General features: G+C 44.4%; 1 protein-coding gene across 1 annotated transcript in view; it reads right to left on the reverse strand.

The window, feature by feature from the left end:
• The window catches only part of Htr3b (5-hydroxytryptamine receptor 3B), a 29,544-nt gene extending 18,362 nt beyond the window's left edge, over nucleotides 1–11,182 (reverse strand). Inside the window, exons 1-2 of the mRNA XM_021208024.1 lie at nucleotides 10,982–11,182; nucleotides 5,697–5,857 (exon numbers count right to left, since the gene is read on the reverse strand). Coding sequence (XP_021063683.1) covers nucleotides 5,697–5,857; nucleotides 10,982–11,021 — 201 coding nt within the window. The 5' untranslated portion in view covers nucleotides 11,022–11,182. The remainder of the gene's footprint in view (nucleotides 1–5,696; nucleotides 5,858–10,981) is intronic.
• Between the last annotated feature and the right edge of the window lie 5,680 nt (nucleotides 11,183–16,862).

A 16,862-nucleotide genomic window follows, 5' to 3' on the forward strand; every position in this document is an offset into this window, starting at 1 on the left:
GGAAGGAAGGAAGGAAGGAAGAAAGAAAGAAAGAAAGAAAGAAAGAAAGAAAGAAAGAAAGAAAGAAAGAAAGAAAGAAAGAAAGGAAGAAAGGAAAAGGAGAAGAGAGGAAAGAAGAAATGAAGGAAAGGAGGGGGAAAGGAAGAAAGGGAAGAAAGAAAAGGAAAGGAAAGGGAAGAAAGAAAAGGAAAGGAAAGGAAAGGAAAGGAAAGGAAAGGAAAGGAAAGGAAAGGAAAGGAAAGGAAAGGAAAGGAAAGAAAAGATAATTGAGCAAGCCTGGGAAAGCTATCCTGTAAACTTCAGTTCCTGTCTCCAGGTTCCTGCCTTGGGTTCCCTTGATGTTGGACTATAACCTGTAAGCCAAGCAAACTCTTTCCTCTGCAAGCTGTCTTTGGTCAATGTTTTATCACAACAACAAAAAGTAAACTAGGACATTTATGAACATAAAGATCCAATTTCAATCCCCAAAACCCATGTTAACAGAAAACCATACTGGAAGCAGCAGCTCACACTTCAATTCAAGAGCTAAGGGGACAGAGATGGGTGGATTCCTGGGGCTCACTGACAAGCCAGCCTAGTCTACTTGAGGAGTTCCAGATTAGTGAGAGACTCTGTTTTAAAAGAAAATAAATAAAGTGGATGACATCTGATGATGATGATAGCTAAGGGGCTCAGCAAGTAAAGATGTTTACCACAAAGTCTGACAGTGGAAGATCAATCCCTGTTACATTATGTAATAGTAGGAGAAAACTAACTCTCACTTGTATATTGTGGCTCAAATAAACACACACACACACACACATGCATGCACACGCGTGTGCATGCACACATACACACACAGAGTAAATAAATAAAAATACAACTTTTAAAAACAGGAATGGCGGTGAGATTGCCCTCTGGCTTCTACATACACCCACAGAACCCCTACACAGATTCTCAGACATGAACATGCTTGAACATATATGCATGCAAAAGAAAATTTTCTCTACTTAATTATGAGATATTCTAACCTAATCTAGTAACAAATAAGACTACTGGGTGGGAGGTCAGCATGGCTTCAGAAAACTTATAGTGTTCCCTTACCTACAATAAATGATTCTATTAAATGATTTTACTAAATGATATGATTTTACCTTCTTTTACCAAGGCAGGAGGAGTTAGATTATAGAAGTTCAATTTGATATGTTGTTCCAAAGGAAAAATATTAATATAAAGACTTTATATCTTTTTAAAGATTTATTTATCTATTTTATGTGTGAGTACACTGTTGCTGTCTTCAGACACACCAGAAGAGGGCATTGGTTTCCATTACAGAGGGTGGTGAGCCACCATGTAATGAGAATTGAACTCAGGACCTCTGGAAGAGCAGTCAGCGCTCTTAACTGCTGAGCCGTCTCTCCAGACCAACCTTCTATCTTTTCTATATCCATCTGCAAGTAAACCTCCAAAAGGCAGAGCTGAGCAACTCTATTTTAATCTTATGAAATCAAAAGGGGAAGGTTAAGGAAACAACTAAGAGCATCCTAAACCCTTCTCGGGCCTCATTAGCCCACTGCTCTGGGGTTCTGCAGGACAGCTCTTACTGTGTGCCATTTATTTGCTTGCTTGTTTGTTTGTTTGAAAAAACAGAATTTCTTCCTGTCTCTCAGGCTGACTTCACACTCACAGCAATCCTCCTGCCTCAGCCTCCCACGTGCTGAGGTCACAAGTGTACACCACCGTGGCTGTCATACTAAGATCATGCATGTCTTTATTCAGATCATGCTTATCACTAGACTCTGGGAAGCAGGATGATCACAATAAACCACCAATAACCACAGGGAAAGGAATACTATGTCTTCTAGCCAGGCGAAGCATCAGCCTCAAGAAATTAAGTCTCCAAAATTCTAGTTCAATAACCAATTAAAACGAGACTTAAAAAAAAAAAAAAAAGAGGGACCTTAAAGGAGTTATCTATTAGCCGTGTGAGTGATACTACACCTTTTGGGTAGGAATAGCTCCTGGCATTAAATTAAACAATACTATCTAAGATCATAAGGCCATGACTTTTATGAGCTTATGAGAAAATCAAACTGAGAAAAGTGAAATTTAATGGCTGGAGGAATGACTCAGTGGTTAAGCCTGCTCTCCCAGAAGACCTGAATTTGATTTCCAGCACCCACAAGTGTCTGTAACTTCAGTTCTAGGAGATTTGATGTCCTATTCTGGTCTCCACAGGTAATAGACATGTTGGTGATTCACACACAAAGGCAAACCATTCATATACATAAAATAAAAATAAATGAATCAAAAAACTAAAAAATGAAAGAAGAAAGTGAAATTTGTTGTTGAAAGGGGAAATTTGGGGCGTGCCATTGATTAATTGATTGAATCTTGCATATCTTAGTCTGGTGCTAAACTCTCCATGCAAGCCTGGCCCTGAATTCCTGAGGTTCTTGTGTCTGGTTCCAGGAGGGGAATTCTGCATGTATCACCATACCTATAATCAATCCTAGCACTCAGGAGGCTGATACGGGAGGATGGCCACCAGTTCCAGGCTCATCTGAGCTGGATAATGAACTCCATGCAGGCCTGGGCTACATAGTAAAATACTGATCTCAAAAGAAAAAAAAAAAAAGGAGATTCTGCATGTTATCACTAAGATCTCAGTAGGAAAAAAAAAATGGGTGGGAAGGGAATACAGCTCAGAGTTCCAGGTGCAATGGCACATGCCTGTAATCCCAGCACTTGGAAGATAGCGACAGAAGAATCATGAGCTGAAGGTCAGCCTTGGCTACATGGAAAACTCAAAGCTAGCCTGAGCTACATGAGACCCTATCACAAATAACTAAAACAAAATATTAAAAATGCTTAAAATATCTTATTCTTTTGAATATTTACTAAAAATGTGTGATATCCGAGATCGGGAAGGACATAAGGCACAGAAGAATAAAAGCAGCACTCTAGAAACCAACAGGGCTTAATGTTGGTAAATGCACAAGATAACGTTAATTTAAATGGGTTTTTAAACCAGTAAGAAAAATCAAGAGCAATGACCTAGGATACTACTGAGCAACAGAAGGGGATGGACTGTCATTGTGCACACAACAGGGGAGCCTCAGAGAAGTGACTTGGAGGGGCAGTTCATCTGTGGCTGCCACATCCACTGTCTCTTTGTAGTAGACTAAATAAAATTGGGAGAGAGGAGGGTGGGAAGGAAGGAGGGAGGGAGGGAGGGAGGGAGGGAGGGAGGAAGGGAGGAGGGGAGAAAGAGAGAGAGAGAGAGAGAGAGAGACAGACAGACAGACAGACAGACAGAGACAGACCTAGCTTCATAAAAAAAAAAAAAGTGAAATGGACTTTCTGTGGTGATTTATGCCTGTAATCTCAATACCTAGGAAGCTGAGGCAGGAGGATTTGCTAAGAACTCAAGCTCCACTTGGGCCACATACTGAGAACCTGTTGCAAGACAAAACAAAAACAAACAAATAAAAAGTATCAAAAGACAATGGTCATGTGTATGTGGGTCCATGTTTAGAGTTTTTTTGGAGAAGCATAAAGCTTGGGAGCTGGGTTGAGGACACAGCTCAATAGGCTTGTTACACAGAAGAGTGAGGATGTGACTGGGGACCCTAGACCCCACATAAAGCCAGACACATTAGCAAGCACTGTAATCACAGTTTTCCTATGTTGAGATAGAGCCAGGGAGAGGAGGATCCCCAAAAGCCCAAGGAAGGACGAGCCATCTGCAGAGATGAACTACAGAACTTGTTGGAAGGAAAGAACCAACACCCACAGTTGTCCTCTGACCTGGATACATATGCTGTGGCATGCATATGTCTACACACACATACACAGTTTGTGGTCAGCTCGGTGGGCGACATAGATGGGAAAAAAAGACGGGGATACCAAAAACAGCACCAGAGAGACCTGGGCTGGTGGCACGCTGGTGCAGCTCTGCTATGGCGGTGGTACCCAAAGAGGACCACTAAGGTTTGCATATTGGACATCCTCCAAAGGACAGTGCGTGTGCTTGCAAGTTTTTATGCCAACTTGACACAAGCTAGAGTCATCTGCGAAGAAGGATCTTAATTAAGAACACGCCCGCCGGGCGTGGTGGCGCATGCCTTTAATCCCAGCACTTGGGAGGCAGAGGCAGGCGGATTTCTGAGTTCGAAGCCAGCCTGGTCTACAGAGTGAGTTCCAGGACAGCCAGGGCTACACAGAGAAACCCTGTCTCAAAAAACCAAAACAAACAAAACAAACAAACAAACAAACAAAAGAACATGCCTGTGTTGTATTGGCCTGTAGGCAAATCTGTAGGGTGTTTTGATTGATGATTGATGAGAGGAGGGTCCAGCCCACTGGAGGGTGGAGCCACCCCTAGACAGGTGGTCCTGTGTTCTATAAGAAAGCAGGCCGAGAGAGCCATTAGTAGCAAGCCAGTGAGCAGCATCCCTCCGTGGCTTCTTCATCAGCTCCTGCCTCCAGGTTCCTGCCCTGCATGGATCCTTGCCCTGGCTCCTTTCAGTGCTGGCATATGACCTGGAAGTTGTAAGATTTAAAAACAAAACCAAACCTCTTTCCTCTCCAAGTTGCTTTTGGTCATAGTGTTTTGTCACAGCAATAGAAACCCCCAACTAAGGTAATGTGTTAAAGGATTGGTCATCAGTGTCACGCTATTAGAAGGTCATTACACCTTTAAAAGGTGGGACCTGGTAAGAGGTCTCTTCCTCTCTGGGATATGTCATTGAACGGGACCTCCCCTGCTCTTCCCCATGTGAAGTGATTTGCTTTGTGCCATGCGTGCTCCTGTGTGTGGTATGTGCTGCTGACGACCCCAAAGCAACGAAACCCCTTAGCCAAGGAATGATACACACAAACACATGAGCCAAAAAGAAAGCTTTCTCTTTATAAATCTTTTGTTGTCTGCCTTGCCTTGTTTTTGAGATAAGGTCTCCAATGAGTCCTTCCTGTCCTCAGCAAACAATCTAGAAAAACAATCTAGAAAAAACAATCTAGAAAAACAATCTAGAAAAAATTCATGGCCACCGGGGCTGGAGAGATGGCTTAGCAGTTGAGAGCACCAACTGCTCTTCCGGAGGTTCTGAGTTCAAATCCCAGCAACCACAGGGTGGCTCACAACCATCTGTAATGGGGATCTGATGCCCTCTTCTGGGGTGTCTGAAGAGCGCAATGGTGTACTCATAGACATAAAATAAATAAATAAATCTTTAAAGAAAAATTCATGGCAACCAAGGCAGAGGTTTTCTTTATTTGTTTGTTTGTTTGTTTGTTTCAAATTTCAGACAGTAAAACAGTAGATCTAGTAAGCATGCCCTCTCTTACTGGGCAGGTGCTCACAGCTGCAACCCCAGACCTGGAGGTCTATTTTAATATACCATTATCGACAACAATGGAAAAGATAAGTAAATCAATTTCATCTCTAAGAATGCTGACTCCGTCTAGCACCAGCAGTTCAATCAGCCTCAGGAATAGAACACTGTCCAGACGTCTGCAGAAAGCATGCAGGGCAGCAAGAAGTTGGCTGTGGAGATATGCAACGTGTGATCCCAGTACCCAGAAGTCCAATGCCATCCTTAGCCACAAAGTGAATTTGGGGCCAGCCTGAGCTACGTGAGACCCGTCTCGATCAATCAATTATTCAATCAGCCAATCAATCAGGACAAGAACAAGCAAGGGCAGATCGTCCTTACCACATCCAGTACAGCATGGATGCAAAGGTCCAGATAGACAGTGGTGGCCTCAGTCCAGTTGTAAACTGGCCTGACCTCCTTGTGGTACGGTTGTAAGAGCTGCCTGGTGAGACGATGCAGAGAGGAATTCCCAGGCTGAGGTGTCGCTGTACCTAGGATACCTAGAAAAAGACAACGATTGCTGTGAAGATGAAGATAATGAGCATCTTTAGGAGGGTTGTAGACTGTAGAGCCACAGGTCCGGGACATAGCCACTCTCTGTGCAATAGTCAGCTGACGTCGGTCTGTGTAAATTCACAGCCAGCTGGTGGGCTCTCCAGCAGACACTAAAAGTGAGCCGATGGCCCCAGTGCCCTGTGACGGCTAATCTCAGTTGTTAGTTTGCAACTCAGCTGAGGAATTGCCTCCACCACCAGACTGGCTTGTGGACACGTTCTGTGGGGGACTGTCTTGACTATTAATTGACGCCAGAGGGTGCAGCCCATTGTGGGTTGTATCACCCATCTGTGGGCAGATGGGCCTCTGCCATTTAAGAGGGTAATGGATCCAGAGCCTGGGAGTAAGCCAGTGAGCATGGCTCCTCCCTGGTATCTGCTTCAGTTGATGCTGCTAGGGTCTTGACTTAAGTTCTTGCCTTGCCCTTTCTTAATAATGGACTATAACCTGTAAGAGGAACAAGCTGCTTTTGGTTAGTGTGTAGAGACCAGATCTTTTGGATTCAGATTCCATCTTAGAGAACCTGACCTAAGAACGACTTAACTAACAAGCTAGCACCTAGCACCAGTTTAAAGGTTATTTCCCAACAAATCTACACCTCCAGGTTACAAGCCTGCCCCTGACACTTCACTTCCTAAAACCCACCAATCAGGAGGGAAACAGAAGTTAGGGCTGTTATGATTTGGCTCCCAGCACCAGCCAATTATGTTAAAGGTTATAATGCCCTCCCAATCAGGCTAGACACCCCCTTCTTGCCTCTATAAATGCTTGCCTGAAACTGGCCTAGGGATCCCCTCCCATTCTCCTGAATCAGAGACAGCAGTGTGGCCCAAGCTCAAGCTTGAATAAAGAGACACCCCCCCCCAATGCGATTGCATTGGAATCAGCTCCTTGGTGGTCTTTTCGGGGTTCACAAACACTTCCTGGCACAACGGTATGTTTATCATAGCAACAGGAAAATAGACTCGAGCATGTCCTCAGAAGAGATTGCACTGCAAAAATACATAAATTAAGTTAATCTTCAGCAATGCAAACTGTCCCTACAGTTCCGTGTCACAGTGGCCATTCAGAGACAGAATTCTCTCTCTACTCCTGTGACACTCTGTTGGTATGATGAAAAAATTCACCCATACCCTTAGCTCAAACTTAACCCCGAGGTTGGTTTGTGTGTGTGAGTGCGGGCAGGAGCATGTATCCACCTGGAGGACTCTGGGTGTCCGGACCTATTCGTCTTTGACTTGCTCCCTCAAAATAAGATCTCTCACTGAGCATGGAGATAGACTAGCAACCAGCAAGCCCATGTGATGCTCATGTCTTTGTCCCCCATGGTGTGGGAGTTACAGGAGCATGCCCAGCCATGCGTGGCTTTTTTCATGGATGCTGGGGATTTGAACTCAGATCCTCTTGCTTTCAAAACAGAGCACTCTTACCTACTGAGCCATCCCCCCAGGCCTGTTTTGTTTTCGTTTTTGATTTTGTTTTCTTTTGATTTCCCGTGTATAATGGACAATCCATTGATCCCAAAGATCTGCATGGATTTCTACATAAAGGAATTAATGAGAGTTCAATTCATGCTTATTTTTTTTTGTTGTTGTTGTTGTTTCCATTGAAAAATCTATTTCCTCACACCATCTGTCTTTGAATAAAATGTGCTTGTCAGAAAATGAGATCTTTGCTTTGGGAAAATTCTCCCTGGCTTCAGGAGACAATCATTTCCTCTGGTCCAGGGATCTTGATTTGTTAGAGGAGTCATGATTGGTGTGGAGGCAGGGGAGAGCAAGCAAGAGGAACAAGCAAAGGGGATTGGAAGTGACAGATTTGTGAGGGCTCTCTCTGAATTGCAAAAAGATATTTTGTTCACAGGCTTTGCCTGCCAACCCTTGGGGGATTTGAAGCTTCGATAAGTCATTGGACTGAAGCAAATTGCACACCTCCTGACACGGCGCAGGATGAAAGCTAGCTGCTGTGTCCTGCCTGTGGATTGCCCTGTTTTGATGAGCTCCTGACTGAGGGATCCAGTAGGAAACTGGATGAGATCGCTTCTCCCTGTGCAACAATCCCGTTTGGAGCCATCTCTCTATGAATGGAGTCACCTGACACCTGACACCACGAGCAGCAATTTCTATGATTTATCAATCAATGTCTAGGAGGGTGGGATTGGGTTGAGGTGGGGGGACACGAGGACAAAAAAAAAAAAAACGCTAACGGCGCTGATGCTGGAGTTGCAGGTCGGAGGCTGGAGGCAGGCAGTAGATGGTCTGCTTTCATTACCATCAGAATTGCGAACTTAATGAGCATTTTAACTCCCTGACTGTTCACCCACGGAGAAGCAGAGGATGGAAGCAGCTATTCAGGCTGGAGGACAAAGGTGGGCAGCTTGTACGGGACATCGTTTTTTGTTTTTTTTTTTGTTTTTTTTTTTTTTTTGTTTTTTAAGGTTTTTGTGAATTGTTATTGTCAAAACGTGCTGTGTGACTCTCTACCTGAGAACATTTCTCACTGTTGTACCCCAGGGAGGGGAAGTTGGGAACATCAAACCCAGCTGATCTCCCTATAAAGTTTGCTTTGGGCAGCAGCTTTTTTTTAGCCTCTCTTAGGAACTCCCAATTCAAGGCTCAGTTGGAGAAATCCTGAACTGGGCGTGATTCAACACAGGAAATGGAGGTGGAATTAAACTCTAATGCTGAAGGATAAAGGTGTGTTCCTTTGTAGCCTCTGCTCATAAGGACCCCAGTCTCTCTCTGCTTTCTTACCTAGGAAATAGTCTGTCAGTCTCCAGTGAATAGAGCCACCATGCTTTCTAGAATGTGTCAAAAGTGTCAGGCAAAAAGAGAAAGTTCTGGAAGCTAGGACTAGGAACACAAGAGAAAAACCAAAAGCAAACGGGAGTAAACTTAAGTGGATGTATAGAGGACAGTGTTCTGGCAAATGCTGGCAGGAAATAATAAATCGCACTTCTACTATGAATGCAAATTTGTGTGAGGAGAAAGATCAATTACAGGAGAGAGATTAAGGATTTAAGTGACCATTAATTAGCAGCAAATGATGCCCCCTTGAAAGCTAATGTGACATTCACACAAGCGCTAAATGACTCAAAGTTCAGGGCTGTTTCCACAGACACTGATGGAAGCTATTGTCGGGCTCAGGAGAGATTCTCAGTCAACCCTGCCTCCTCAGATGTGATAACCAGCTTCCATTAGTCACGTGGATTGTTTCTGTAGAGTAGAATGTGTTAGGGACTGAGCTACAAAGTATTTGGAGAGGAAGAGATTTGAAAGGACAATAGGAATACAAAGGCAGGCATGGTGGCACATGCCTGAAATCTCAGCCCTCCAGAGAGTGAGGCGAGGAATCACAAATCCAAGGCTAGCCTGGGCTACATACTTAGTTATGGGCCAGCCCAGATTAAAAACTGAGTCCCTATCAACAACAACAAAATTGTTACTTTTTCACTTGTTTTTTTTTTTTTTAATTTGTTTGTCTTTGGGGTGTGTGTGTGTGTGTGTGTGTGAGAGAGAGAGGGGGGGGGGCATAATTACTACAGATTCAGTGACAGTACAGCTGCCCAGGGCCTTAGCTTACAAATGAAGAGGCTGGGGCCAAAGCACAGCTGGTCTGCATTCAGAGATCATCCTCTTAGGCATGACACTATGGTGACCTGGCTGTCTACAACTATTAGGACCAGCACTGAGTAAGCCACTGGAAAGAAAACCTGTATGCTGTGCACAGTCTGTTGCTGAGCAGAAACAGAGAGTGGTCTTTTCAAAGTCTGTGCTTCTGGTTGATGTTGTGTTGCACGTTATACTTCTATTATCTGATCTTCGACATTGTTCTTGCCCCAGTGAGAACCAAAATCCAACCCGAGTACAAAACACCAGAGGGAAAAGCTGGTAAGTGGAATTTCCTGAGTCTTCTTGACTTCATTTTTCTATTTTATCTTAGCTTTGTGTTGATAGTTATTTTCTGCAAAGAAATCCATTTGGCATTAACGAAACTTCCTCTCTTTTACTCTTATAATTAAGACAAGCTTTTATCCTTGAAGTTAAATGTCCAGGAATTTTGTGGCTATTTTTCTTCTCTACCAAATTGGGGGGGGGGGGGCGGGATCATCTCCAGTGTTTTCTTCCTTTGTTTGTAAATGTCCAGCTCTCTAGCTAACAAATTCCTTTGTCTTCTTAACTTTTCATCCTACTTTCGGGTTCATTTTAATCTTTGAGAATTCAGACCCAAGCTATAGGAGAACCCTCAAAGAGGTAGGGTATAAGGATGAGCTATACAAAACTGGCGTGCTAGGAATCACCAACAGAAACCGTTCTCTCTTTAAGTACAGTTGGGATGAAGGAAAGGGCACATTATCAGATTAGAGAATGGATTTTAAGACAAAGAGTGACACATACCTGGGTGTGGGTATGGACAACCCATAGATCCTTGATTTGTCCACATTTTAAAAAAAAAAAAATCAACTGCATCCTAACTAAAACAGTCCAAGTCAGTAGAGTTAATACCACCATGGATGTATTGTTCCATACATTAAAACACACATGATAATCTCTAAAGTATTCTAATAGAAATCATGTACTTAAAACTTACATGCTTTAGCGATATACTGGCCACTTCTGCAGTTTCTGCAAAGCTGGATTCAAACACTATGATATCAAAATGATACGCAGCTGAGACAAATCCATGGGACTCTTCCTCTGCTCTGCTAAAGGTTTATAAAGAAGCCAAAGCTATCTGGGATCCTAAAACACATTATCTATACATATCTGAAAGAGATTGCCCCGAGTTTAATGTAAATCGCTGGAGTGTGCTGGATTTCTTCAGAAGAGAAAAATTTCCCATCGAAGGTAAGTTTTGGAGTGAAATTTTCATCTGTGTAAATGGAGGTGGCAATGGGAGTGTCAGAGACACATCGCTGGTCTCGGCAAAGCTTCATAGGACTAGCATTTAACAGATCATGAATCCAAAGGAAGAGATCTGAGGTGTTCCCAGCACAGAGTGAACACCACACTGTGAGAGCCAAGACACAGCGTCCATTCATTCCAGACAGAATCATTCACAGGACTTACCTACGACAGCCACCAGGAGGCAGGACCACAGAAGAATCATCACACTTGCCTATTCTGGGGCAGGTACCAGAGAAGAGTGATGGCCACCAGCTGGTTGGGTGGGCGGGCCGGCCGGCAAGCTGGGGACACTGCACCTCTCAGCACCCCTCCACCCTCTTCTCCTGTTTGCTCACTTGTGGTAACTTTGGTGCTGCTATTTTGTAAACATCCGACTGGACAAGACACATGAGCACCACATAGAGGCTTGGAGATTAATGCCCTCATGAACCCCATGAGCTTCTCCACTTGGCTCTGCCCTAGGACGATGGCCAAGACTCCATCTCCCTTACAGGAGCCAGCTAAGTGAATAATGCAATTTAAGAGGGGGCCCCCGAGAAGAGGAAATTCCAGGCTAATATGATTTCCTTTACAGCCTTTACCTAAGGCAATGTTCTTGCTGGCATTCAGGACCCTAATTTCATTAATAATTGAGATCCAGATAGCTGCCTTAAATCAGATGTAGGGAGGAACATCTTCAGTCTCTGGGAACAGTCACTGGGCTCTTGAGTTACAAGCAGCTAATGGGAACCTGGTATTGTCTAATGAACATCAACTACAAACAACACTAAAACGGAAAGAGTGCTTTTGTTTCTGCTAGGCCCCTTTAATTAAGAGAAACATTGATTTTTGATAAATAGGAATGCTTTTTAAATTTTCACTGAGCGCAGTCCACAAAGTAGCCCAGACAAGATGCTTCTAGGCTTCTTGAAGACGAGAACTATTAATGTTTAACATCATTCGATAAAAGTTTTTTTTTTTAAATGTCCCCTTAAAAATATTTTTATGTCTTTACTTTGTGTGCAGGGGGTAGACAAATGATGTGGGGTACACGGAGAGCTCAAAGGACAACTTCTGGGAACTGGTTCTCTCCTTCTACCATGTGGGTCCTGGGGACTCAAATGGCGTCCCAATTTGGGGGAACCAAATCAAACTCGGATTGTCAGGCTTGGTTGAAGCGTCCCTTCCCAATGAGCCATCTTGTTGGCTCCCTGACAAATGAGTCGTTGCTGTTTGATGAACTGAATATGTTCACTTTTCGTTACATCACCTCATCCTCTCTGGCTATACAGCAGGAGCCCCTCTGTCGTCTGTGTACCTATGCAGACACCACTTCAACATACTCAAATAAATAAATAAAATAATGTCCTGGTCAGGCCCAGCATAACGGCTCACAATTATAACTCCAGCCCTTGGGAGGAGGAGACAGGACCAGGAGTTCAAGTCCAGCCTCGGTTATATACCAAGTTCCTGGCCAGCCTGAACTACAGGAGACTGTGTCTCACTCAACAAAGAAAAAATGAAATAAAGCAAGCTAACACCCCAACACCATTGACAAACAGACAATAGTCTTTGACGTAGTGACTCCACGATAGCTAGTCAAGCTCATTGGCTGTGAAAGAGTTGTGTGGGTAGAGGTGGGAGAGGGGAGCTAGCCTTCTGGTTTTGTTGGATGTGCAAAAAAAAAAAAAAAATCAGAAGAAAACGAAATTACAATTTAATCTGCTGGAGGTCAAATCTATGGGGAGTGTTTTTGTTGGTGTTGACTTTGAGAAGCACCCATAGACAGTAGTATACTGGGTTTCGAGAACTTTGCTGAGAATTAATCTGGCCCCTCGCTGTCTGTCTGATCTGGCTCATGGAAGAATCTGAACTAGAGGGAGCACAGCTGGGTTGGTAGGGGAGCGATCCAGAAGCCTCCCTTCTTGCAGAAGTTTGAATTGAAACGGTGATCCACGTGGTATCTTGCCACTCATTCTGGGGCGCCATGACTCTAAGGCAGACCCTTCTGGGACGTTCCCCCCCCTCCTTTTTCTTTGCACTTTCTCGTGTGCCCATCTGTAACTGCAAGGCTATTGCTAATGATGTGTGATGCCAGTCTATTATGACCTTCATTAGCTGACTTAACAGCAGCCTGGTGCTGCTACCTGCTACAGCTCTTGGCTGCTGCATGCTGCCATGAGTTTGCGTGAGTACGGTGTCTTCAGGAGAGTTTTCAGTCATATACTGCCTCAGCTCTCTTCTTGGTGTAACTCTCCCATATTTACCCAATGGTTTTAGATTCTCACCTCAAGGTTTCACTCCCCGCAACCCCCACTCACAGGCCAGTTCTTACTACATAGTTCTGGCTGGCTTGGAACTCACTATGCAGACCAAGCTGGCTTCCAGCTTACAGAGATCTGTTTGCCTCTGCCTCTGCCTTCTCCACGCTGAGATAAAATGTGTGCACAACTACACCCTGCTCAATCTTTAAATTTCTTTTAAATGCAGATTGTCTCCTCTCACTCTCCTTAAACCCACCCCTTCCCAGCCAGACAGCTTTTTACTTCCAAGGGCTTCCATGGGACCTCTTAGAACACATCATAGAAATGTAAGTATGGGCTTGAACTGTATTGGAGCCTCTCAAGCAGACCATATATTTAAATTTTTTTTCAATTATTTAATTTTCTCTGTATGAGTGTCTTGCCTGTATGTATGTATGCATGTATGTGCACTACAGGCCTGCCTAGTGCCCACAGAGGCCAGAAAGGGTGCTGCGTTCCTTGGAACTGAATGGTGATAAACCACCTTGTGGGAACTGGGAACTGAACCTGGGTCCTTGGCAAGAGCAACAAGTGCTCTTGACCACTGAGCCAACTCTCCATGCCTCCGAAATCAGTATATTTAAGATGCAAAACTGGAGTCAAGAGGGGCTAAACGTTCATGGTGTGTGTGTGTGTGTGTGTGTGTGTGAGAGAGAGAGAGAGAGAGAGAGAGAGAGAGAGAGAGAGAGAGAGAGCCTCCTACCTCAGCCTCTGCTGAGGCTCTAGGCTTGTACTAGTGTATTCTTCTCAGCATCCTCAAGGACTAACGCTGGAGCAAAGTAACCCAAAATGTCACGTGAGGTTGAGTCTGCCATTCTCTAACAGCAACTCAGGCCTGGCCCACCACCATTAAGAGAGTCTAGAAGAATATTCGTTCAGAAGGCCCTCTCCACAGCCCTCAAGCCCTTGTACCATGCTTCTCCACTTCCAAGCAGAATGTGGCACCTCTTAGATGGACCAATGTCTTCTGGAAGAAGCAGGGGGAGAGGGCTTATTATGCAAACATAATAAGGAAGTGTTTATTATGCAAACGGCGACTGAGTTATGTGTCCTTTAAGACTACAAAATAGTTTTTAATTACTGCTATATCAGTAAATCCCATAAATATGCAAATGCAATTAGTTCACAAAATAGGCCTTAAATATCTTTATTCCTCTCCAACAAAGTTCTTTGAAGTTAATCGCTAACTCTCTTTGTTCAGTCCCTTGGCAGTTGTGCTGAAATTGACAGGAATTTTGACAGATGTACATATTCAAGGAGAACCAAGGTTTCTGAGCACATCTGGTCAGGATGGATGGAGGAGGAGAGACCAATGCTCTTGCCAAATCGGTGTCCACTGAGCATGCCCCGCCTCACCCCACCCCACCCCACCCTACCCGGACAATTTCTTTCCTGTGTTGTTGCTTTTTCTTTGGCTTTTGGAGACAGCATCTTACCTACAGGCATTGACCTCTCAGTGATCCTCCTGCCTCAGCATCCCTGAGATTATAGGCATGTGCTGTCTTCCCACTTGTGGTTCATTGACTTACTAATTTTATTTTTGACAGCTCAAGTTGGCCTGAGGATGGCCTTGAACCCCTGATCCTCTTGACTCTGTTTCCTGAATTACAGGTGTGCTCTACCACACCTGGTACTGGTGACTGAACTCCACTGATTTGTGTGTGTTAGGCAAGCACTCGACCAACTGAGTTATATGTCACTCCCCACCCCATATTTTTATTACTCCATGAAATAAATATCAACCTAACTACTGAGACACCTTATCAAATCCAAGCTCACACTCTGTTTGGAACTCTAGATTGGAACTTGAGTTTAATAATACATATTTTCTGGTTATTAATCAGTTCATTAACACGGTCAGTCATGATGATTTGTGCCTGTATTCACAAGAGACTACAGTGGTTCAAGGCCAGCCTATGCTACAATGTCCCTAAGTCATACATACCCATAGGTCAAACCAATATAGGCAACCCTTCATTGAATCTCTCTTTCCAAGTGATTCTAGGTTGTGTTTAGTTGACAATTAAAGCTAACCTTCACACTGTGGATACTGTGCAGGTGGTCTTGTTTATCTCTGTAGAGCTAATGAATGATCAGTAAATGTCCGGAGGGGTTGAAGGGGGAAAAAGTGAGAAAATGAACAGAAAGGAACTGAGGCTTATTCCAGAAAGGGCACACTTAGAGGGGCCCAGCTCTCTCAGAACCACATCCAAGATGCTATCTTTGTGCCACTGCTTCATAAAGTACAAGGAGAGGGATGGCTTGGATTTGAGCCAGGCTGCTGCTATTTGTTGGGCTCAGTAAGCAAGCAACACTTAGGGAAGTAGAGAGTCGTAGGCCCAGGCCCAGATGCATCCCGCCTCTCCTGGGTTCCCGGAGACTGCCTACAGTCCAGGGTTTTACACGTCCCTGGGAGTGAGATGGACTCTAAGACCCAGAAGGAGCTGAGCCAAATGTGCTACCTCAATCATTAATCCCACCTACTTGGAGAGGTGAGGCAGGAGGATTGTCATGAATTTGCATTCACACTGGGCTATGTAGTTTAGTTCACAGCAAACCAGAGCTACACAGAAAGACCCTGTTTTAAAAGGGGGTAGCATGGAGGTTGGGGGTTCAAAGATGACTTGGTCAGCAAAGTGCTTGCCAGGTGAAATGGTTTGTCTATTTGAATGCTAGTCATCAGGAAGTGGCACTATTTGAAAAGGATTAGGAGGTATGGCTTTATTGAAAAAAGTAAGTCACTGAGGGTGACTTTGAGGTTTCAGAAGCCTGTACCAAGCTGTCTCTCCTCTCCCTCTCCCTCTCCCTCTCCCTCTCCCTTTACCTCTCCCTCTCCCTCCCTCTGCAGATGAGGATTTAGTTCTCAATACTGCTCCAGTGCTTGCCTGCACACTGCCATGTTCCCCACCATGATAATGGACCAAACCTCCCAAATTATAAGCAAGCCCCCAGTTAAATGCTCTTTTTTTTTTTTAAAGATTTATTTATTTATTATATGTAAGTACACTGTAGCTGACTTCAGACACTCCAGAAGAGGAGTGTCTTCAGACACTCCAGAAGAGGGCGTCAGATCTTGTTGTGAGCCACCGTGTGGTTGCTGGGATTTGAACTCTGGACCTTCGGAAGAGCAGTCGGGTGCTCTTACCCACTGAGCCATCTCACCAGCCTGAAATACTCTTTCTTATAATAGCTGTGATGGTCATAGTGTTTCTTAACAGCAGCAGAACAGTGACTAAGACACCAGGCAAGCATGAAGACTGGAGCTCAGTCATCAGGACCCATGTAAAAAGGCAAGCAGCTGGTGCTCGCTGGGAATCCCAGCACTGAAGCAGCAGAGGATCCCTGAGACTTGCTGACTGACCAGACTCTTGACAAACCAGTGAACTCCAGGTGTTTCCAGACATGAGGACAGTGATAGAGGGTGATTTCCAACATTGACTCATCCCCCAACTGGCCCCCCTCACCCTCTTTCAAGGTTCTGCTTTGAGTTTTGTTGTTGTTGTTGAGACAAGGGCTCACTCTGTGGCCCAGGACCAGGCTGGCCTGGAACCTGCTATGTAGTTGTTCTGGTTCGTTTGATGTCAACTTGACACAGTTAGAGTCATTGGAGAGGAGGGAGCCTTAATTGAAAAAATGCCTCCATAAAATTGGACTGTATAGCCTATAGAGCATTGTCTTAGTTACCAATTGATGGAGAGGGCCCAGCCCCTTATGGGTGGTGCCAACCCTGGGCTGGTGGTCCTATGTTCTGTAAGAAAGCA

Source organism: Mus pahari, chromosome 10 (assembly GCF_900095145.1).
Source record: "Mus pahari chromosome 10, PAHARI_EIJ_v1.1, whole genome shotgun sequence".
NCBI classification, from domain to species: Eukaryota; Metazoa; Chordata; class Mammalia; order Rodentia; family Muridae; genus Mus; species Mus pahari.